General features: G+C 42.1%; 1 protein-coding gene across 1 annotated transcript in view; it reads right to left on the reverse strand.

Annotated features, from left to right (window-relative positions):
- The window catches only part of HIVEP3 (HIVEP zinc finger 3), a 53,905-nt gene that overhangs the window by 20,580 nt on the left and 8,944 nt on the right, over positions 1-24,381 (reverse strand). The window contains exons 2-3 of the mRNA XM_070949566.1: positions 23,745-23,893; positions 3,366-3,541 (exon numbers count right to left, since the gene is read on the reverse strand). Coding sequence (XP_070805667.1) covers positions 3,366-3,541; positions 23,745-23,893 — 325 coding nt within the window. The remainder of the gene's footprint in view (positions 1-3,365; positions 3,542-23,744; positions 23,894-24,381) is intronic.

The following is a 24,381-nucleotide window of genomic DNA, read 5'->3' on the forward strand; positions in this document are numbered from 1 at the left end:
TATGCCTGTAATTGATTCAAAGTAATTGATTCATGCAGCAAACGGGAACCTCATGAGCTATTTCCACTGAAAAAAAAGGGGATATTTTGCTCTTAAGAATATTGCACAGATATACTTCCAATTTACCCATACTAAAAGGTAAAGGTTCCCCTCGTACATATGTGCTAGTTGTTCCCGACTCTAGGGGGCGGTGCTCATTTCTGTTTCAAAGCTGAAGAGCCAGCGCTGTCTGAAGACGTCTCCGTGGTCATGTGGCCGGCATGACTCAATGCCAAAGGCACACGGAACGCTGTTACCTTCCCACCAAAGGTGGTCCCTATTTTTCTACTTGCATTTTTTACCTGCTTTCGAACTGCTAGGATAACAGAAGCTGGGACAAGTAACGGGAGCTCACCCCATTACATGGCACTAGGGATTCGAACCGCTGAACTGCCGACCTTTCGATCGACAAGCTCAGCGTCTTAGCCGCTGAGCGACCGCGTCCCTCATACTACTATGTTCTTAAAAATAATTGTATATTTTACTTTAAGCCATCCCTCTTCCCATCACATTCAGCAATTTAAAAAAGCTGCAGCTTGCTCAGATTTCACATTCTCTTGGTTTATAAACCTTCCGTCTCCAATTCAGTCATGCTTTCAGCATTATCTTTATTTCAAGAATTGAAACTATCTCTTATCTATCAATAAACCAAAAATGGGAAGCAATAAAGCTAACAGATCCAAAAGCTTAAAGAGATGCAGGGCAGGGGATAAGCGTTTTCAAGAACTGACAAACCCACAGATTTGTATGGAAGTACGATCCTTTGGGAGAATACAGGTAAGTTCTTGACTTACGACCAATAATTGAGCCCAAAATTTCTGTGGCTAAGTGAGACAGTTGTTAAGTGAGTTTTGCTCTATTTGTAACCTTTTTTTTTTTTTTTGCCACAGTTGTTAAGTAAATCACCAGAACTGTTAGTAACACAGTTGTTAAGTGAATCTGGCTTCCCCATTGACTTTGCTTATCAGACGGTCGCAAAAGGGGATCACATGACAGTGCCAGGACACAGCAAAGGTCATAAGTATGAACCAGTTGCCAAGCATCTGAATTTTGACCACATGACCATGGGGATACCATAACAGTCATAAGTGTGAAAAATGTCCGTAAGTCACTGTTTTCAGTGCCATTGTAACTTCGAACGGTCACTAAATGAAAGGTTGTAAGTTAAGGACTCCCGGTATGTTTCTTTGATGTAAAATTGCCAATAAGAGTAGGTCAAGGATAAAAATGGATAGCATATGTTAGGTTTGAGAATGCAAGCACATAATGCTTAACGGACCTATAGAAATATGGCTCTGGATGGCTTTTGCTCTGTAACAAGATACTATTTGATTGCCTGTTCAATTAATGAATACATGACATAGATGCTCATTATTCACACATGCTTTCAGTGAAGGAACAAGGGTGATTTACAGTCGTGGCCAAAATTGTGGAAACCTTTTGGGAAAAGTGTATTTTTGGGGTTTGATGGCTAATAACACCACTTTTTGGGGGGAGTTTCAAGATAATCCTATTCCACTGCTGGAATGGCCTGGGAATAGCCCAGACCTTGACCCAATTGAAAATCTATGGAGCCGACTAAAGAAACTTGTTAAGTCAGAAGCGACCCAGCAATAAAACCCAGTTAATAGAAGCCATCATTCAATCTTGGCTTCACATTATAACAGCTGCAGAACTAAAAGACTTGGTTCACTCCATGGGAAGACCTTGTAAGGCCATAATTCATGCTAAAGGCTACCTAACTAAAGATTAATTGACATGGTGATAGTTTTTGTATATCTTGGTTTTTTCTACGTTTCACTTTTCTTCTTTATACTGTAACTGCTATTCTGATAGCAAGTCCTTCACAAAAGTTATTGCATTACATACTTGATTAAATTATTTTTCCATTGATATATAATTTTATGGTACAACTCCAAAAAAAAAAGTGGTGTTATTAGCTAGTTTTAGAAAATACACTTTCCCCAAAAGGTTTCCACAATTTTGGCCACTACTGTATGTCAAAATAGCTTCCTCTAGCTTGGCAGCCATTGGTTCTGATCTCCCTGGCCTCAAACGTTATACAGGTAGTTCTCAGCTTACAACAGTTCATTTAGTGGCCATTTTTCAGCACTGAAAAATGTGATTCATGACCGTTTTTCACAGTTCCGACCTTTGCAACATCCCCATGATCGTGTGGTCAAAATCCAGGAGCTTCGTCCCTGGTTCCTATTTATGACTGTTGCCGTATCCCAAGGTCCCTTTGGCGATCTTCCCACAAGCAAAGTCGATGGGGAAGAAGCCAGATTATTAGTAACAACCGGGTTTATTAATTTATTGACTGCAGTGATTCACCGAGCCGCGGTGGCACAGTGGTTAGAGTGCAGTACTGCAGGCTACTTCTGCTGATCACCGGCTGCCAGCAGTTTGGCAGATCGAATCTCACCAAGGCTCAAGGTTGACTCAGCCTTCCATCCTTCCGAGGTCAGTAAAATGAGGACCCAGATTGTTGGGGGCAATAGGCTGACTCTGTAAACTGCTTAGAGAGAGCTGTAAAGCACTGTGAAGCGGTATATAAGTCTAAGTCTATATAAATCTAACTCCTATTGCTATTTTCCTTCCTTCCTTCCTTCCTTCCTTCCTTCCTTCCTTCCTTCCTTCCTTCCTTCCTTCCTTCCTTCCCTCCCTCCCTCCCTCCTTCCTTCCTTCCTTCCTTCCTTCCTTCCCTCCCTCCCTCCTTCCTTCCCTCCTTCCTTCCTTCCTTCCCTCCCTCCCTCCCTCCCTCCCTCCCTCCCTCCCTCCCTCCCTCTAAGTGGTTAGAATGCTGTATTCCAGGCTAACTCTGCCAGCTGCCAGCAGTTCGATCCTGACCGGCTCAAAGTTGACTCAGCCTTCCATCCTTCCGAGGTGGGTAAAATGAGGACTCAGAGACCCAGATTGTTGGGGGCAACATGCTGACTCTGTAAACCACTTAGAGAGGGCTGTAAAGCACTATGAAGCAGTATATAAGTGCTAGTGCTAGTGATTCCCTTAACAACTGTGGCAAGAAAGGTCATAAAATGGGGCAAAAACCTAACAAATGTCTCATTTAACAAGAGAAATTTTGGGCTCAGTTATGGTCATAAGTCGAGGACTACATGTGCTAAAGGCATACTCCTGTGACCTGTTTACCCAGCGGATGACAGCTTTGCTTTTGGCGTCATGCTTCAGCCAACTTCAGCCACTTTGAGGTTCTAGAGGTCTTCTCCAAAGGAGCCTTAAGCCCCTGTCTGCTGCTGCCCCCGAAGGAATGTCAACCAGCAAGCCAATGCACTAGGAAGATGAGCTCAGAGCTGACTGGTGCTTACCTTTGGTTTTAAAAGCAAAGTTACAGTACTTGCAGACATAGGGCCTGACGTCTGTGTGCGTGCGAATGTGTTTCTTCAGCATGCTGGGTTTCTTGCAGCGAATTCCACACTCCTCACATACATACTTCCCTCGTCCACGGCCTCGCACATACACATACTCTTCGTTTGATTTGTACCTATGAGCAACAGGGTGTCATGGTAACAGAAGCAAAAGATTCCCACCTTAACATAGCAAAGTCTCCTTGAAAAGAAAAAATAGATAAGCATAGAACCAACACACAATCCCACTGCATTATTCATGGCTGCAGATTTAAAAAAAATGCACCGAGGGAGCATCGGAGAACCATGGGTGTGCGGGTGGAGTCCTCCAGAACCCAAAAGATGTAGCTATTTCATTTATAGCCACAGCACTTCTACATCCTTTAATGGAGAATTATCAATCTTGGCGAAGAGTTTCCTTCTTTTTCCAATTCAAGGAAGCCAATGTTAGACAAGGAAGGCAGAGGGTCCCCCGCATAGCCCATGCAGTTCATGTTAGGAAGATTACATTTATTTATTTATTAGTTCAATTTATATGCCGCCTTTCTCCGGAGACTCAGGGCGGCTACATTAGCAAGAAGAGAACCATGGGTGGTATCCTAACTCCTCAAAGGAACCAAATGATTAAACACATTTAATAAAACAAGGGACTTCACTTTCCTGACAGTTTACAGAGATGAGGGATCCTTGATGCTCTCTGAGCTGGCTTGTTTTCTTGCAGATGTTTCGTTATCCCAAACTAGGTAATCTCACCACCACTAGCATTGATGATATTACCTAATTTGGGTCATGAAACGTCTACAAGAAAACAAGCCAGCTCAGAGAGCATCAAGGACCCCTGATTTCAACCCTGAGCTGCAAATATTCCCCTTTAGTGTACAGAGAGTTCCATGCAAGGAAGGGATTTCCATGTCCGTCATACTAAGCTCAGATCTTCAGCCTTGTTTAATTAACAAGCACCCTTTTCCCAAACAAACAAACCCCTGAAATTTCTAATCATCTTCAGCCATGTGTCTCATGAATGTCTTTTACCGAAATCTAAACATTACAGAAAAAAGTTTGTGAACTGAAACCCTTTGGCCAGAAATTCATGTGGAACATGTCAGGGAAAGATATCCCCACTTTTAAACATTGTTAGCTTTTTGGCTTAGCCTAGTAATAGGAGCTTCTCTTTCTCACTAGAGCAGTGGTCCCCAAACTTGGCAGCTTTAAGACTTGTGGACGTCAACTCCCAGAATTCTCCAGCCAGCATAGCATAGCTGGCTGGAGAATTCTAGGAGATGACATCCACAAGTCTTAAAGCTGCCAAGTTTGAAGACCTCTGCACTAGAGTAACAAGCAAGTCATCATTCCTGTAGCTGGAAAGGAAAAAAAAAACTGGTGATATTCATAATTCACACCTATTATTTTGGGGGTGGGAAGGGAAGGAAGTAGACAAGCAATTGGTTCCTCTCGTTTTTCCTACATTCAAAGCATAGAAATATGTCTCTCTACCTAAGAGACATTCAGATGGCTAATGTATGTTATTTTGGGGGGAAGAGAGGGGGACTGTCTTGAATTTGGAAGGAATAATAGCTTGGGAATCTGGGTCTAAAACATTCAAAGGTTTAAAAAAATAACTCGGAAAGGGTCTAAAAGAGGAAAGTGAGAAAACTGAACAGAAGCTGAACAATTCTATGGGCTAGTAATCTCAAGCATGCTCTACAGAGAAAGAAAGTAAAGAGAAATATCAGTTTTTAGTTTAATCGTAGTTCATTTACAACAAAGATAATAAGTCAGCAGGAAAGGCCGAGGATATCAAATATGTTGGAAAAATATTAGTAAAAGCCAGTTAACACTAATACATTTCAAGGAAGTCCAAGAACTGATGTGCCTACATACAGTACATCTACTAAATAATTCCCTGAACAAGAACTTTTATATAATATACACCTGTACAACAGGGGTGGGTTCTACTTACCTTTACTACCGGTTCGCAACAGGAGTGCGTGCGCACTTCTCGCTTTGTTCTGCACTTCTGCACATGCACAGATTGTCCATGATGATGTCTGGGCGGGTGTGCAGAGCCTCCCGCCACTTTTACTACCGGTTCGCAAGAACCGGACCGAACCGGGAACAACCCACCACTGCTGTACAAGAGGGAGGGAGGGAGAGCCAGAAACATCAAGAACCCTAGAATCAGGGGTGAAATTCAGCCGGTTCTATCCGGCTCTGGCAAACTGGTAGCGGCGGCTGCAGGAGGCTCCGCCCACCTGCCCAGATGACATGACATCCCTTTTTTTTCTGACTATTTCAGCCTCTGCGCATGCGCAGAAGGATACACACATTTGGGAACCGGCAGGGAAGGTAAGTGAATTTCACCCCTGCCTAGAATCCTATCTCTTAATTGTTCATTGCAACGCTGGAAAATGTTAATCTCTTTGAAGCAAAGCAAAAAAGAAGAAATGAAAGAGTCCTAACACCCCTCACTCTCTACCCAAGAATAAAATTGCAATAGGTATTTTTTTTTTTTTTTTTTGGTCATCAGAAAGAGATGTGGTTCGAAGCCACATCTTGCTTCTGTGGGCCAGCCACAGAAGGCATTCCAATAATGCAGAAAGCCATAGAGCAAGCACATGCCGCTTGTTCATTTTGACAAAACAAAGCAAGCAAGCTTTTGTTTTTTTCTAATTATCTTCTTAGTTTCTTCCCCTTCTCCCCCCCCCCCTTTTTTTTTCTTTATGTCATTTTACTGCTTTCCGTTTTTCTTCTGTATATAGTTTGGATAATTTAGACTGAAGCTTGTAAGCGCTCCATGGTTACAATGGCTACTGTTCACATAAAAGTCAGTAAAACTATCATTAAAAACAAAACAAAACCACGGATCCTGGGAAATCAAGGAAGCCCAAAGGTTGACACCCTCACTTGCACCCAGTGGTGAAATGTAAAATTTGTTACTACCGGTTCTGTGGGCGTGGCTTGGTGGTGGTGGTGGGTAATATGACTGAGTGGCATGGCCAACTTTTTATTTTTTTTTTACTTTTAAAACCATTTTTTCTACAACCTCTTCGGCTGAAGAGGTGGTAAAAAAATGCTTTTAAAAGCCTCTGACGATCCCAGCTGACTTGTCTGATTGGCAGAGGCTTTTCTTCTTTTTTTTAAGCCTCTGACGATCCCAGCTGACTTGCCTGATCTGCAGAGGCTTTGTTTTTACTTTTAAAAGCATTTTTTCAGCCGAAGAGGTTGTAGGAAAAATGCTTTTAAAAATAAAATAAAAAGCCTCTGATAATTGTGTGGCTCAGCTGGGCATGGGGGTGGGGAGGGATTTTTGCTACCTGTTCTCCCAACCACCCGCCACCATCGCTGCCGGATTGGGCAATCCGGTCCGAACCGGGAGCACCCCCATTCCATTGCATAGCTATCCTGTTGCACAGCTATATGTCAGACAGAGTGAACTGGACCTGATTATTTTTGCTAATGCAGACAATTTTTCTGGAGTAGCTATTAGCTCCAAAAAAAAAAAAAAGGGGGAAGAAAGGAAATGGACTGTTGGGCAGGTTGGCTAACTCCAATGAAAAAGGCGTATTATTACTCTTTGCTGTCAGGGTCAGGTTAAAAATCCAAAGGAAAAGAATGTCACAATAGCCCCAATATTGACAACACTGACCGATCGAATGGATTCCTGCAAAGCCACTCACTCATTCAAGCAGCTGATTTGAGAAATGAGGTCTACAAATATTGTACCTTTGCTTTTCCCCTATTTATAAAACAAGGTGGGCCTAGAGAAACCCCCACACCCAACTTTTCACCAGGTTTTCCTTAGATCCAGCCATTCTCAAGCTATCGTTCTCCAAGGCAATTGCAAAGAAGTCATACACATGAAGACTGGGAACCCAGTCAGGGTCAGGGAATTTTGCCAAACTGTCTGTTCCCAGATGCTGCATTACACCCACATGCAAGATTGGAGCCACAAACAGCTGGGAAACTTGACAAAACAGGAAAGGAATCCCTTCCAGACCTTAAATACACACCAAAAGGACAGGGTTGCTGAATGAGCATTGAGAAAAGAATGATTCCCAGGTTAGTTATGGGGGGTGGGGAGAGGGGGAGGACATCTTTGGGGGGTCTGGCCAGCTCTCTATCCAAATCTTACTGGGGCTATGAAATTGTCTTTTGGAAGCTTGCCTACTGAGCAATGGAAAACGGGAGCCGAGAGCAAAGCAATGAAAAGAAATGGTTTCTCACAAAGAAGCAACAGATTTCCAAGAATTTGGCCCAAGAAAACCTGCCTGTTGGAGATATATCTCCTCCTCCTTCTCCTCCTCCTCCATCATCATCTCTTCCTCCACCACCATCATCATCATCTCCTCCATCATCATCATCTCCTCCTCCTCCTCCAAAATCAACATCATCTCATCCTCCATCATCATCTTCTCCTCCTACCCCAAAATCATCATCATCTCCTCCTCCTCCAAAATTATCATCATCTCCTCCTCCTCCATCATCACCATCATCTCCTCCTCCTCCATCATCATCTCCTCCTACTACTCCAAAATCATCTCCTCCTACTCCAAAATCATCATCTCCTCCTCCTATTCCAAAATCATCATCTCCTCCTCCTCCAAAATTATCATTTCCTCCTTCTCCTCCATTATCATCATCTCCTCCTCCTCCATCATCATCTCCTCCTCCTCCATCATCATCTCCTCCTCCTCCATCATCTCCTCCTCCATCATCTCCTCCTCCTACTCCAAAATCATCATCTCCTCCTCCTACTCCAAAATCGTCATCATCTCCTCCTCCTCCATCATCATCATCTCCTCCTCCTTCATCTCCTCCTCCTTCACCATCATCATCTCCTCCTCTTCCTCCAAAATCAACATCATCTCCTCCTCCATCATCATCTCCTCCTCCATCATCACCTCCTCCTCCTCCATTATCATCATCTCCTCCTCCTATTCCTACTCCAAAATCATCATCTCCTCCTCCTCCATCATCACCTCCTCCTCCTCCTCATCTCCTCCTCCTCCTCCTCCAAAACTGACATGAAAGTGTTCCTTGTCCCAACTTGATATATTCACAACAATCTTGCAAAATAAATTAGGTCAAAAACGCATAGATGTCGTCCTTATGGCATTTTATGCATCAAGTGATAACCTCTGATTTGCCCAGAGCTTTAAATGCAGTAAACAAAATCTGATCCTTTTATTGTTGTTTGTCCAATGCTGGGAAATTTGAACTGCTAGGATTTCCCCCTATCAAACAAGACTGTCTGCATTATTCTTCTGCTTAAACTATTTTTAACCTAAGAATGCTTTGTACTGCTTAATGTCAGTATACGTAATAGCAACAGGGAACTTATTAAGAATAAAATGAATAATAAAAGATGAAGGAAGAGATGTTTTATAGTTAAGTTTAATTTCTGGAGATTATGAAGGTAGGTTGCGATTTCTTTCAGCTGGATGAGTTTTCTGACTTTTCAGTCTAGCTCACCATGCCATCAGAATTCTCTGGGCATGTATTATCCATGTACTAACCCAGCGTGACCCTGAATATGGAGATTCTCAGTCATCCCGATCATGGTTGTCCCAAAGGTGCTTTTTCAAAAGGCAATTGGGTTTTGTTTTTCTTTGAAGATGTTTCGCTTCTCATCCAAGAAGCTTCTTCAGTTCTTCAGTCAGAACCAAAGAAGCTTCTTGGATGAGAAGCGAAGCGTCTTCAAGGAAAAACAAAATCCAGTTGCCTTTTGGAAAAAAAAAAAACACCTTTGGGACAGGCCTGGCCCTGTTTAACTCTTGAGCTCAAGTTATGTTGGTCAGATGCTGCCACCTGTCGAGCCATAAACAGATGCCAATTCAAGAAGAAAAAGAAAACTCATCCGAAATGCATCTATAAAGAACATTTCCTTTCTGAATAGGTCGATGAAGGTTCTCAGCCATCCAGGTAGAGTTGTCTGAAAATGGGAGTCATGGCAACTGGAACTTATTTTTGTTAATTTGAGATGTTTGGCAACTCATCCAAGCAGCTTCCCTCACTCTGAGCAAGTTGGTTAAGCAGACTCGTCGCAATGGACCAACTCCTCATGAACCAAGCTCAGGGTTTCTTCTCCCAAAATGTACGGCAATTTTCAGATTTCATTCTGAACTGAACTTAGGAGAAGTTGGTCGGTGTCTCTGCTGCTTCCAGATGCCCTCAAATGTAGGCAGTGGTGCAGCAGTGGGTTTCACATTTTGTTACCACCGGTTAGCCCCAAAGCCCTCACTTTGTGTGCATGCGCACCTTCTATGCATGTGCCTTCTGCACAGAAGTGGGTTTCAGCAGGTTCTGACCAGTTCTGGAGAACCGGTAGCGGAAATTCTGAGTAGTTCGGAGAACCAGTAAATACCACCTCTGACTGGCCCTGCCCCCATCTATTCTCTGCCTCCCGAGTCCCAGCTGATTGGGAGGAAATGGGGATTTTGCAGTATCCTTCCCCTGGAGTGGGGTGGGAATGGAGATTTTGCAGCATCCTTCCCCTGGAGTGGGGTGGGAATGGAGATTTTGCAGTATACTTCCCCTGGAGTGGGGTGGGAATGGAGATTTTACAGTATCCTTCCTCTGCCACGCCCACCAAGCCACACCGAAAGAACTGGTAGTAAAAAAAAATTGAAATCCATCACTGACCTGGCCTCAAAAACGTACCTAAATAGGACGGCATAGAGCCGGGATTGGTGGGAGTCACCCGTGATTTCTGCTACGGGTTCGGGTGAATCGGTCTGAACCGGCTGAATAGCACCTCTGGCAGTGGGGATGATAAAGCAAATCCAAGGTGAGCATGGTAGTAAAATAGAAAGCCAGGTTGTTTTCAGAATCTCAGAGAAAAATGCATAACAGATGAAGTGTCTTATGAAAACGCATACACCAGTACAAAAGACCACTAGCTTTCTTCCAAATCTTTTTTTTTAATTATTTTTTACATCCTATAATGAAAAGCTGTTGTCAGAAGGGATTTGCCTTGACAGAACCATCTGCATTTTAGACAGAAACCATACAATATGAACCTCTTGGATTGCACTCCAGATTTATCATCCGGATGTGACCCTTTGTGTTAACTGTTTTTCAGCAGCTCCGATGACCCAGGCCCAAAGAAGCGTGGTTGCACAGAGCTGACTAATTGCATAATCCTAACATTTTTGATCTGGCAGAGATAGACAAGTAGCTGTCACCCACAAGAACAGGAATGCTTGGGAATTAGCCGATATTTTACCATTGTTGCTAAGACACAAGATGTTACATAACGTCACCCAGGGGGGAAAAAAACCCAAACTCCAGCAGTTGCCACATCTCTCTTCTTCCCACTGAGACAACATTTGAGCATTTTGCATCAAATAACAAGCGAGTGGCTCAGAAACTCATCTCTGAGTATTTCTAACAAACAAACTGCCTCTCAACTCAACAGTATTAGAAGCCACGCTCAACCAGGGCATAGCAATAGCACTTCAGATTTACATACCGCTTCACAGTACTTTATACCCCTCTCTAAGCGGTTTACAGAGTCAGCATATTGCCCCTAACAACCTGGGTCCTCATTTTAATGACCTTAGAAGGATGGAAGGCTGAGTCAATCTTGAGCTGATGAGGATCGAACTCCTGGCAGTGGGCAAAATTAGCCTGCAGTACTGCATTCTAACCACTGCGCTACCACGCTCATTGAGCAAGCATAGAAGGTCAATGGCTACCAATCTGCCTTCCATTGAGGACCTGTATACTGCATGAGTCAAAAAGAGGGCTGTGAAAGTATTTACAGATCCCTCGCATCCTGGACATAAATTGTTTCAACTCCTACCCTCAAAACGACGCTATAGAGCACTGCACACCAGAACAACTAGACACAAGGACAGTTTTTCCCCCAACGCCATCACTCTGCTGAACAAATAATTCCCTCAACACTGTCAAACTATTCACTACTATTACTATTAATCTTCTCATCGTTCTTATTACCCATCTCCTCCCACTTATGACGGTATGACTATGACTGATTGTTGCTTGTGCCCTTACCATTTATATTGATATTGTTTCCTGATTGCTTATTTGTACCCTATGACTATCATTAAGGGTTGTACCTTATGATTCTTGACGAATGTATCTTGCCTTTTTATGTACACTGAGAGCGTATGCACCAAGACAAATTCTTTGTGTGTCCAATCAAACTTGGCCAATAAAAAAATCTATTCTATTCTATTCTAATTACAGCAGGAATTTGGTTAATTTGTAATTATTACCCATTAAATACGGTTGCTATGTAAGCCAGGTGTGTGGAAAGCAATTAGGGGTTAACAATGTTAATGTTTTGTTAAACTATATCACCCAAATTTGGAGCATTTTAGTCTAAGAAAAACCAGATACATCACGAATGGACAGCTGCAAAAAAATGGTGATTATGTACTCCTGGAAAAATGCTTGTCTCCCAGACTCTTAAAAATTCATTTAACATCTGTCAGCTCTCAGCCGTAGAATTAGCTTTGTACCAAAGAAAAGACTAGGCTAGACAATACAATTCCATGTGGTTTAGGTTTGATTCATTCTTTAAAATGGAATCATAATGATGAAATATAAGAAAATTGTATTATTTTAATAGCCTGAGAAGGAATGGATAGGTGAAATATGTATTCAGTCTTAATGGCCTTTTAAATATTTAGGATTAGAAATAAAGTAGTTTTATGGGTTTTTAGTTTAGGAGTTTTTAGTTTAGTTCAGGTTTTTTTAAGATTTTCTTTTGGTTGTGGAGTTTTTAAACATTTGTTTCCTATCCCTCACCTTTTGTGTATTTCAGATAGGATTTTTTTTTTACTTTGCATTTTTTAAATATAATAGATTTCTTTTTTTAAGTGTACCATCTTTCCAAATATTTAAACGGGACAGAGTCATATCCTCAGTAATTCAAATTCCCATTTGACATCTATGATTGTGCAGTTTTTCAGACTCAAGATTTTTGACTTTGGAATACCTTCAATTTCTTAGCCAAGACGAACGTGTATGTCAAGTTTCCGAAAGCTGCCCTAATTAATTCATGAGCCATGATCCAAACTTCAAAGGAAATATATTCATTTATTAGGAGCAACATTCCGGCAATACTCGGATGTAGTTAGGACTGATCCTACGTAGATTTACGTTCCCCTATGACCCTGTCTCTCCTCTCCTCTCTGGCCATGTCATAAATCACATTCTCCAATTACCCACTTTGGCTGGCTGTGAAACCTAACACCCTCCTTCTGATTGCGGTCAGAAAGAATGTATGGAATGCACTTCAGTTCTCGCTCCCTCCTGCTCATGGCAACTTGAAAGCTTTGCAAGTTGACAGTGTATTTGTCTAGAAACAAAAATAAGTATATTTAGCATAAAACACAGAAAATAAAAGAATCAAGACAAGAAGACCAGCCTGTCTTAAGCAGATCATCTATCCTAATTATACCCTAGGATTGTGATGGCGAACCTATGGCACGCATGCCACAGGTGACACACAGAGCCATATCAGTGGGCACGCAAGCTCAGCACCTGGCCAGCTGATTTTTGGGCCTTCTGGGCCCACTGGAAGTAGGGAAACAGGCCATTTCCGGCTTCCAGAGGGCCTCCGGGGGTGGGTGGGAAAGGCCGTTTTCCCTAGAAAGGCTCTGGAGCCTGGGGAGAGAGAAAAACGGGCCTACTGTGCCCACCATACCATCACGTGCCAGGAGCAGGGGGGTCACGCACGCATGCGCAGGGTGCATAGAATTATGTGTGGGCACGTGTGCTCATGACTCCCCCTTCCCCCCCCCCCGCTCCTGGCACACGATGGCAAAAAGGTTAGCCATCACTGCCCTAGGAGGTTGGGGGTTATTATTTTATTATTTTCATTTTTTATTCTTTTTATTTCTTTTATATTGTGTATTCCACCTTGAGTTCCCACGTGCAAGTAGGTGACAATATAAATTGCCTGAATATATTAATTTCTAAATTTTCTAAATGAAAAAAATAAATAAAATAAATTTCCTCATATCCTTTTCCCCCCCACTATCTAGTACAGTAAACCGAACGGCCCTTCTCATGCCCTTTTCCCAAAAGGTAAAATACATAGAAGAAGCCAATTACAAGCTGGCAACATTTTAACAGATTAACAAAGTTGGAAGGGACCCTGGAGGTCTTCTAGTCCAACCCTCTGTTCAAGCAGGAAATCCAATACCATTTCCCTAACCCTAATCCTTCCCCCAAAATCCAGCCCTTGCTTATCAATGGAGACCAAGTGGAGCAAGTGGCCAGTTTTAAGTTTCTGGGTGTTAGCATAAAAGAGGACCTGACTTGGGGCGCTCACATTGCAGCACTGGTCAAAAGGGCCCAGCAGAAATTATACTACCTGAGACTTCTCAGGAAACAACAACTGAATGAAAAACTGCACTGCACCATAGAGAGTATCTTAACTTACTGCACCTGTGTATGGTTTGCCAGTTGCACAGTGGCAGATAGGACAGCGCTCCAGAGGGTCAATGTCATTGCCCAGAGGATCATTGGTTGCCCTCCCCCCTCTTCGGAAGAGCTTTATAGCTCCCGCTGCCTTAAGGAAGTTCAAAACTAAGAATGCACCTGTACCGTCTGAGATGAGAGCCATTTAGAAGAGCACTTGACAGCCGTGACCGGGAGGATTTTTCATAAGGTTCACCTGATCCGCCAGTTGCGTCCCTTTCTAGAACGGGACTCTCTACACACAGTCACTCACGCCCTCGTCACCTCTCGTCTGGACTATTGTAACGCTCTCTACATGGGGCTCCCCTTGAGGTGCACTCAGAGGCTCCAACTGGCGCAGAGTGCGGCTGCGCAGGTAGTTATGGGAGCAACGTGGATGTAACACCTCTCCTGCGCGAGCTGCACTGGCTCCCGGTGGTCTTCTGAGTGCGCTTCAAGGTTCTGGTTATCACCTTTAAAGCGCTCCATGGCTTAGGACCTGGTTATCTACAGGACCACCTGCTACCACCAATAGCCTCCCACCAGCCAGTACGCTCCCATAGAGAGGGGCTCCTCCGGGTGCTGTCGGCCAAACAATGTCGACTGGTGGCCCCTAGGGGGACAGCCTTCTCTGTGGGGGCACCTACGATCTGGAACGAGCTCCCCCCGGAGATACGGAGGATCCCGGATCTGCGCACCTTCCGCCGCACGCTTAAGACTTTCCTATTCCATCAAACTGGCCTGGCCTAAATCTTCTCCCCTTTTTAAATGTAAATTTTTTAAATTTTTTAAATGTAAATTTTAATTTGTTTTAAATTATGGGGTATTTTAAATTCAGCCAAATTATTTAATTCGTTTTTAATTCATTTTAAATTTTTTGTATTTATGTGTTTTATCTCGTGGCTGTTCACCGCCCTGAGTCCTTCGGGAGAAGGGAGGTATAGAAATTTAATAAAATAAATAAATAAATAAATAAATAAATAAATAAATAAATAAATAAATAAATAAATAAATAAATCTCATCCTGGGCACCCTTTTTTTGAACGATTACCTTCTGGCAGACTGTACAGGATAATAAAAACAAGGACAAATAGGCTGAAAAACAGCTTCTATCCCAGGGCAGTCACTATATTGAATTCTACGGTATAATGCAATATCGGGTTTTCAATTTCAATTATATAGAATGTAAAGAATGTATGTTTGTGTTTTCATTTTTATAGTTATAATGTACACTGAAGACGGCATTTAATTTCATTGTACCATGTGCAATGACAATAAAGTAAACTAAACTAAACTAAATTAAAAGGTAAAATGTATTCTCTGCCAAGGAAGGAAACAACACCGTTTCCCAGTTAGCAATTCTTTTCTTCTTGTCCCATACGGTGTGTGGAATTGCACATCATACTAAGTCTTGCTTGTTTGTTAGATCAGCCAAAATAAGCAGGTTCACATACCTGCCGAGCGATAAATCATGATTTACAAAGGCTTGTCCAAAAGAAATCTAACAAACCACATTATTGCCTACGGTAGAGAAGTTAAACCCAGCAGTCATGATTTTCCACCAGCTGTGAAAGGAAGAAGTGGGAAGTCAAAGAAGCAGAACAATTAGAGCAGTGCTTCCTGAGTTCAATAAACTGCAGATGTGTGGACTTCAACTCCTAAATGTCTCCAGCCCGGAATGGGACTTTTCATCTCCTACCCTTGGCTGTGCCTTCTTCTCCCCCAGTGTTTCTCCTCGGGCAATTCTCCTCTGACTTTTCTTCTCAGCTGACACGTCCCCACTCAGTCGTCCTGGGCAATGGGCCATTCACCGAAGGAGTGTTCATCCTGGGTTTTTCGCTGCCTGGGACAGTTAGCCACCAACCAATCGGCTAGCTGCCAATAAATGGCTTTAGGAAAGCCAAACACTTGTTAGGAGAAGGAACAGGAGGGGGTGGAAACTCCCCTGTACCTGATCGTGCCTCCCTGATAAAGAACAAACTAACACTATCAGTACTGTACTAAGAAAATATCTATAAGATGTTTTATAGATGGCATCTCCCACCGACACGGATCTCCAAAATGTTCCCCAATACATCTTCACTCTGCTGGAAATGCAAAGCACAAAAAGGGACATACTACCACATGTGGTGGTCGTGTCCCAAAGCCAAACAATTCTGGAATAATATCAAAACCCAATTAGAACAAATAACAGCTCAAAAAGTACCACTAAGACCGGAAACATATTTATTAGGCATCTTTAACGGTAATTATGATAGAGGAATAATATATTTGATCACACATATTTTGACTGCCTCAAGGATCACTTATGCACAAAATTGGAAGTTGGAAGAAGTCCCAACACAAGATAGAATAATATCTAAAGTCATGGAATGTGCTGAGATGGACAGACTCACCAAGGAAATTCAAGGAAAGGAAGAATCTGACTACTACCTGGTTTGGCAAAGGTGGTATCAATGGTTAGAGGGAAAAAACAAAACCAAAAGAGGATCCTAAAAGAGTAAAATAAAATTCTGTACCAAATAAGATATAACAACGCATAATTAAATATTAAAAAATAATATCGTTATATAAGGCGAGAGGAAGGAATACATATCGAGGAATTTAGGTTATTGATGTCGGAGGAAATCAGACATTACGTTTAGATGTTATTTATGTTATTAATGTCGTATTTGTCGCATTTGTATGTGTATGTGTATTTTGTGTGTTTATATATGTAATAATAATAATAAAAAGAACGAACGGGAAGGGAAGAGCGAGGGGAGGAGCGGTCAGTATGCCAGCTTCATCCAAAGGGAAGGGGTGAGAGAGAGAGAAGGGAGACAAGAAGGGGGAAAAAAGGAAAGGAAGGAAGGAAGGAAGGAAGGAAGGAAGGAAGGAAGAGGGTGGGAAGGGAGAAAGAAAGAAAGAGAAAGACAAAAAGAGGGAAGGAAGGGAGAAAGAGGGAATGGAAGGGAAAGTGAACAAGATAGGGAGGGAGGGAGAGAAAAAGGAGAGGAAGGAAGGACCACATACCCTGGCACTAGATGCAGCTTCAGAGGATGCTTTAAAACAGCCTGTCTGTCCACTGTTGAGCTTTCTGGAGTTGGGTTTTATTTATTTGGAACTACCAAGGTTAGGCAACACTGACCTTGTTTTCTTGTTATTTGCTAAGAGCTGGTTCTTCTTCAAGGTTTTTTTTTAAAGCCTTATCCCTACTCCCAGACTTCTGAGATTCAAGCAGACTGTGGGTTCAGAATTCAATTCACTCTTTTAATATTATTATTACTGTAGTTGGTCACACTGCCAGCAGATATTTAGACTGGATTTGGCATTTTTATCCACCTACCCAGTAATTTCTTATCAACAATTGTTAAAATCTGGAATGTTCTGTGGCAGATGCTTCTCTGTTTGAATTCTAAAGGCCAGAATATTTTGGCTTAGTTTTCTATTATATAGTTTATTTTGTGGTCCCACCAATTTTTGCTTGGAGATGACCGGTATGTCTTGCAGATATTCCAATGCACCACTTCTGCTACTTTGTCAAGCCGTTATTTGTAATCAGTATTTTAGCTGAATTCACTGTCACATGTGGAAAGTTTACAATAAATTTGCTTCTTTCCAGCTCTAGACAAACTATAATATTCTGTTAGACATGTGAATAATGGTTTGCAAAGTTATGATTTGTTTCCCAGCTAAGACAGGGAATTTTACCTACCTGTTAAAACAGATATGCTCAGAAATGTCCCCTACCCAAATAAGCAAACAAACAATATAATTGAATTCATGACTTTTAGTGCAGAACAATTCAGGTATGTTCTGGGAATTAAAATATAATTTAAGTAGGTAGCTAGTTACAATAAGAAGCCAGATCATACAAGAAGCCAGTTACAAGCTGACAACATTTTAACAGAATAACAAAGTTGGAAGGGACCTTGGAGGTCTTCTAGTCCAACCCTCTGTTCAAGCAGGAAACCCTACACCACTTCAGACAAATGGTTATCCAATATCTTCTTTAAAACTTCCAGTGTTGGAGCATTTAAAAATTCTGGAGGCAAGTCGTTCCACTGATTAATTGTTCTAACTGTCAGGAAATTTCTCCTTAGTTCTAGGTTGTTTTCCACCCATTGCTTCGTGTCCTGCCCTCAGGTGCTTTGGAGAATAGCTTGACTCCCTCTTCTTTGTGGCAGCCCCTGAGATATTGGAACACTGCTATCATGTCCTTCTTTTCATTAAACTAGACATACTCAATTCAATATTTTAAAGTATTATTCACAAACTTCCTGCTTCCAACTGCTCCTAATTGTGGCTACATGGAGGTGTTCACAATCCCTCTTTTTTTAAATGTGAAGCCCTTCTTTGTGGCCTCCATACATTCCTCTAATTACTACTATAGAAAACTAACGACATGAAGGTGGGAATATTTCTCAGTGGAGATTCCACCATTTGTAATGCAACTGATGTTGATTATACATGATCATCTCATTGTGTGACTTTGATGATCAGGGGTGGAATCAGTAGTGGGTTGCTCCCAGTTTGGGCCGGTTTGGGCGAGCCGGTAGTAGTGATGATGTGACATCAGTGAACCAGTTCTCTATGACTGTGAGCTGGGCCCTCCTGCCCGCCTCCGCGTTATACCTACCTTTATTTGTCGTTTTTTAGCTTAGCTGATAGGCATGGCAGAGTGGATTGCTGTGCCTCAGCTGGGCAGAAATCTAATGTGCTTTGTGACGATCGTGCGCAAAGCACATGCGTGAAGAGAACCGGTGGTAACACCGGTTGGAACCCACCGCTGGGTGGAATGCTTCAATGATGCCATCATATGAGAGGCTGATGTTCATATATTATGGAATGGTACATGCTCAGATGATTTGAAAAGGGGAAGTATGTATGGAATGAACAGATAAACACTACCCCTCACCATCACTAAAATCACTGTTCTTCTAACGTTATTTAGGTCTGTGAGATTACCTAGATCCAGTATTTGTCACTACAGTTCTTTACACTATACATATTCTTCTCATAACTAAGAATCTTGGCTCAACTTGATCAAAGAAGAATGATGCAATAAGCTGCCTGATTGCTTCCATTTAATTCTTCTGCCAGAATCAGTTTAAGAAAAATATCCCCTCTATGCTTCGCTTGCCACGACAAGTCAGGATCGCTGCTTTATCTCTCAAACAAAATACAAAATTGGACAAAGATACCATTCTCAGTTGGTTTTTGTAGCAGAGGTTCTGATTCTAGTTCTTAAATCAGGATAAACTAAAAGAAATTTGACAGCTTGTTTAGATGTGAAAGTCCACACAAGCACGAGTTTGGAATATGGGAGCAACTGGAAGAATCCATATTCATCGTAAGCTACAACTGTTGGATATCCTGACTTATTATGACATACAGACTCTTTTCCATGTCATTTAAATGAGTGAAGCAGTATCTCACACCATCTTATGCAGAAAATACAACCTTAAAAACAAAGCAATTGCACAGAATTTGAAACATCACTTTAAAAAAAAAAGTCATCTACAGGATCAATTTGGGTAAAAGCTCATAAATCATTGCTCATTTCTGTTTGTGTTGTGCCCTGCAGATTTGTATTGTCTGCTTATTTATGCCCAAGGCAACCTGCTCACTTTTCACCAATAGCAATGGGGGGGGGGGGGAAGGTAATAAAGCTATAAACTGAGCTTCTAATTTTATATCTGTAGCTCCACATTTGGCTATTTTTATTAGGAACAGAAAGTTCTACCTAATCAAGTTGAAAAAGAAAAAAAGAGAAGAGTGTTTAATTATACATATACCAATCTATTACTTTCTTAGCTGAGCCTATATTTACATACTTTTAAAAAAGCCCATCATATCAATGTGTCCTTCTAGATAAAGAAACAGAAATAAATCTTGGGCAACATACAGACATCACATTTTATGTTTGGTCTTAAATAACCACAAAACTCCATCCACTGGCAATATTAAGACTTAACTCTGCAGTTTAGACTGTAAATTCATGGACAAAGGTGAACTCCTTTAAAAACTGCATAAGCAGATGCTAAGAAAAGGTCAACGCTGGCTAGTGAATAATATAAAGTAGAATAACATATTGAGCTACAATAGCATTTTTGTTAACCACCGTTATTAGATCAGCTTCAATAGCTGCTAAAGCCATCACCTTGACTACGAACACAATAACTAGATCTACATTGTCATAGTAAACCAAAAACCCACAACTGGTTTAGCAAGATATGAGAATCCTGCCACTGACAGGGAATAGTTTTCTATAAAGAAGAGCAGAAGGTGTAAAACAGTATCACTCAATATTAACTCAAAAGTGAGGAAACTGTGTCTCTTTAATCAACATTTCTCAGCCCTGCAGACATCAACTCTCAGAATTCTGGCTGAGTGGAGAATTCTGAGAGTTGAAGTCTGTACAGCTTAGAGTTGCTGAGGTTGAGAAACACTGCTCTAGACACTGTGAAACTCTCTCATTCCCATGATTCCTCACTATTGGGCAACCTTGCTGTGACTCTTGGGAGTTGTAGTTCAGTAAGATCCGGAAAGCTCCAGTTCTTTTACCACTGGGAATACCTTGCAGCTTTCATCCCTAAGTCAACAAGACTGGTTTTGCACTATTTCCTGAAGTTATTGTGGCTGTTGCTAATTCAGTATCTGAGATCTGAATGTCAGTATCCACTAGAGCAGTGATGGCAAACCTTTTTGGTGCTGAGTGCCCAAAACGCACATGCGTGCACGTGAATGTGCATGCGTGCATGTGTGCATCCCCAAAATGCAATGCGAGCACCCTCGTGTATGCACCCTGCCTACCCATGCCCATTTTTGGCTTCCAGGTTGGTGCAGGAGGCCTTCCAGGCCCAAAACGGGGTGCAGGGCATGCACACACGCATCCGCCCTGTCCCCCATGCATGTGTGGCAGAGACCGAAGGCCAGATGGCCGGTGGGAGGCATGCACACATGCACGGTGGAGCTGGGCTGGGGCGATGGCTAGCATGCCCGCAGAGAAGGCTCTATGTGCCACTTGTGGCACGCGTGATGGTTCGCCATCACGGCACTGGAGGTTAAACTAGTTGGGGTTCTGATAGGAACCATCAGACAGTGGAGAACGAAAAGGAGAAAAATCCCTTCCATTTGATCTAATCTTTGACAAGGACTAAAACTTCTCTCTTCCGAGAATCCCAAACTTCAAACCAATGTTTTCAGTTTGAAAGATTTCAAATTAAAAAATGCTTCATATCTCCCTCGCTTTCTGCCTGATCAGAAACCCAAAGTGGAAATATGAGCAATTTCGGTGGCAAATTGCTACTGATACATTATGGCATCATTATAAGTTTGGGCTCATAATCTTGTATTGATGTCTGGAGCTTCGGCAGCTATATTAAATTTTTCAGGAGCAGTTCAGAGATATCTCTTTGTATGCAAGTTAAACATCATGCAGCCACTGGAATAATCTTTTCTGAATGGTAAACTATCCACATCTGGGTAAGAAATCAGAAATAAAGCTTTCTGGATTTTATGGGAGAGGACAAGATCAAACTGTCAGAGGAAACAGCAAATGCAAACATATATACACCCTTACCCATAGAGAGAGAAAAATTCAGAACTAAACAAAAATAAACCCAATCAATTAAAAAAAAATCTTATGTGCTAATGTATTTTTTTCTTCCCTCATCTGCTATCAACCTTACAGCTATAATTAAAGGATAACCCCTTCTGGAAATCATAATCTCATGCAGGTCTGTATCCTAACCCTGCAGAAAACTCTAATTTATTAAGCATTATTGGTGGTCAAAGGTTTACAATAAAAGAACAATAAATTCCTCCTATGAGAGAGAAAAAGAGAGTAGGAAATACCTGTTACACGTTGATATTAATGGTCTACACTTTTCAAAATACTTAGTGAAATCTGAAAATCTAGGCAAACAGGCATGCACACTCATACAAGATATATATATATGCACATACACCCAAATACAAAATATATTTGCACGCAATGTCTATGGAGATTCTCAGTCATCCAGGTCCCAAAGGCACTTTTCAAAAGGCAGCTGGACTTTCTTTCTTTGTTTTTTCTTGAAGACGTTTTGCTTCTCATCCAAGATGCATCTTCGGTTCAGAACTAAAGAAGCTTCTTAGATGAGAAGCAAAATGACTTCAAGAAAAGCCCAGTTGCTTTTTGTCTGCACTCAGTTGGATCAAGTCACCTACCGCAGCTCTCATTCCAGACCTACACAGATAGTCTCTCCACAGGCTGAACAATCACCCAACTCTTCTAAGCATTTTGGGGAAGTAGGGGGGAGGGTTCTGGGTTTGAAAAATAATAGGGTTTGGCTGAACTGGCAAGAAGGTTTATAGACTTCCTAAAGGGCCCTGTTATTTTCTTTTTCCCATCATTTGAGCACCAACAGGTGCTCTCCATAGCTCCAATTATATGGCTGCAACAGATAAAATAATTAACATTAAAATTAAAGTAGGTTCCATTTCAACATTAAGCACCCCAATCTAGAGCATCAGATCTAAGCACAGGGGGAAAAAAAGCCTATATCTATGGAAAGAAGGCCACGGCTAGAAATTGGACTACAGGTAGTCTTCGACTTACAACAGTTCATTTAGTGCAGGGGTAGGTTCTAAATTTTTTTACTACCGGTTCTGTGGGCGTGGCTTATTTTGTGGGTGTGGCTTGGAGGTCATATGACTAGGTGGGCATGGTTAGCTGGTCAGAGTCATTTCTGGAAGGTCCTCACACTTACGACCAGTCCTCGCACTTACGACCCGGCTCATTTGTTTGCTTTTAACACTGATCAGCTGTAGGACGGCCCTTTGAAGTCCCGCGGCAAGAGTTTAAACAGTTTTTTTCCCTCTAGTCATCAGCTGGGACTCAGGAGGCAGCAATAGATTGGGGGTGGGACCAAATAAAAGGTAAGAATAACGTGGGTGGGAGGGGTGGGAGGGGGGGGAGAACAGGTTCGGTGACATCATATTGTCACCGCTACCGGCTCGGCCGGACCGGACCGGACCGGGGGGAATCCACCACTGATTTAGTGACCATCCAAAGCTTACATCGGCACTGAAAGTGACGTATGACCGTTTTTCACACTTAAAGAGTGCTGCGGCATCTTCACAGCTCACAGGATCAACATTCAGATGATTTGGCAACTGACTCATATTTATGACGGTTGTAGTGTCCCGGAGTCACGTGATCCTCTTTTGTGGCCCTCTGGCTAGCAAAGTCAATGGGGAAGCCAGATTCACTTAACAACAGTGTTACTGACTTAACAACTGCAGCAATTGACTTAACCGCCGGGGCAAGAAAGGCCATAAAATCGGGCAAAACTCTGTTTAACAAATGTCTCGCTTAGCGCAACATAGATTTTGGGCTCCACTGTGGTCGTAAGTCAAGGACTATCTGTACTAGATGTACAATATTATACACAGATGAGCAACAGACACATTTGCACAAGGTTGTATGTACATTATTTTGGACAGTCAGCCATAGGTGAAACTGAGGTGAGCCCTCGTGATCTATCTTTCTAAGCATCAAACTCTTATCCAACCTATTGGGATGCTTGAAACAACTCAACCCAACTCAAATCTTCCGGGGAAAAAAAAAGTCAAATAATCCAGCTCCAATCAAGTCTTTTATTACTGTACAGGTAAAATTTCAGAAAATGAGAAACATGTCTACTATCTATCTCTCTTGAAACATGAAGCTACTCACCTGGTTTATGAGTTGCTAGAGCCCAGGACCATAACGGTGATGACAGAAAGAGAGACGAAAGAGTAAAAACGACAACAACAACTAAGCCTAACTGGAGCTAATAAGGGACACCATGGCATTTCCCCCTACCAGTTGTTTTTAGAATCAAAGCTTCCCATCCATCAAACACTATGGAATATGAGAACAACATAAATACTCACCCTCCTTCAAAGATCTTGATCCTGGTTGGTTCTCCTCGCTTGGTTACAGGAATGTCATCTTCGGTTTTTCCTCTTTTATCCCTTTCCTTAATGGTTTGCATTGCATCTTTCTGGCCTTCGTTAGGAAGGAGTGAGGAGGGCAGATGGACCTATCTCCCCAAAAAATCAAAGTAGTTTATTATTCTTTTCAAATAAAAAATAAAAAGGGGAGGAGGAGGGGGGGATGGTTACTGATCACAAACACATTGTTTCAATCTCTTCCTGGGAAGTAAAGAGTAGACAGCTATTTCTGGCATGGGCTGCACCAGTGGTGAAATCCAATTTTTTTTTACTACTGGTTCTGTGGGGGTGGCTTGGTGGGCGTGATTTGGCTTGGTGGGTGTGGCAAGGGAAGGATACTGCAAAATCCCCATTCCCTCCCCACTCCAGGGGAAGGATAGTGCAAAATCCCCATTCCCTCCCCACTCCTGGGGCAAGGATATTGCAAAATCTCCATTCCCACCCCACTCTAGGGCCAGCCAGAGGTGGTTCTCCGAACTACTCATAATTTCTGCTACAGGTTCTCCAGAACCTGACAGAACCTGCTGGATTTCACCGCTGGGCTGCACTGAAATCAAATTTGGTACCTTCTCTTTTT

Source organism: Pituophis catenifer, unplaced genomic scaffold (genome assembly GCF_029215685.1).
Source record: "Pituophis catenifer annectens isolate HBS135680 unplaced genomic scaffold, rPitCat1.0.hap2 SCAF_9, whole genome shotgun sequence".
NCBI classification, from domain to species: Eukaryota; Metazoa; Chordata; class Lepidosauria; order Squamata; family Colubridae; genus Pituophis; species Pituophis catenifer.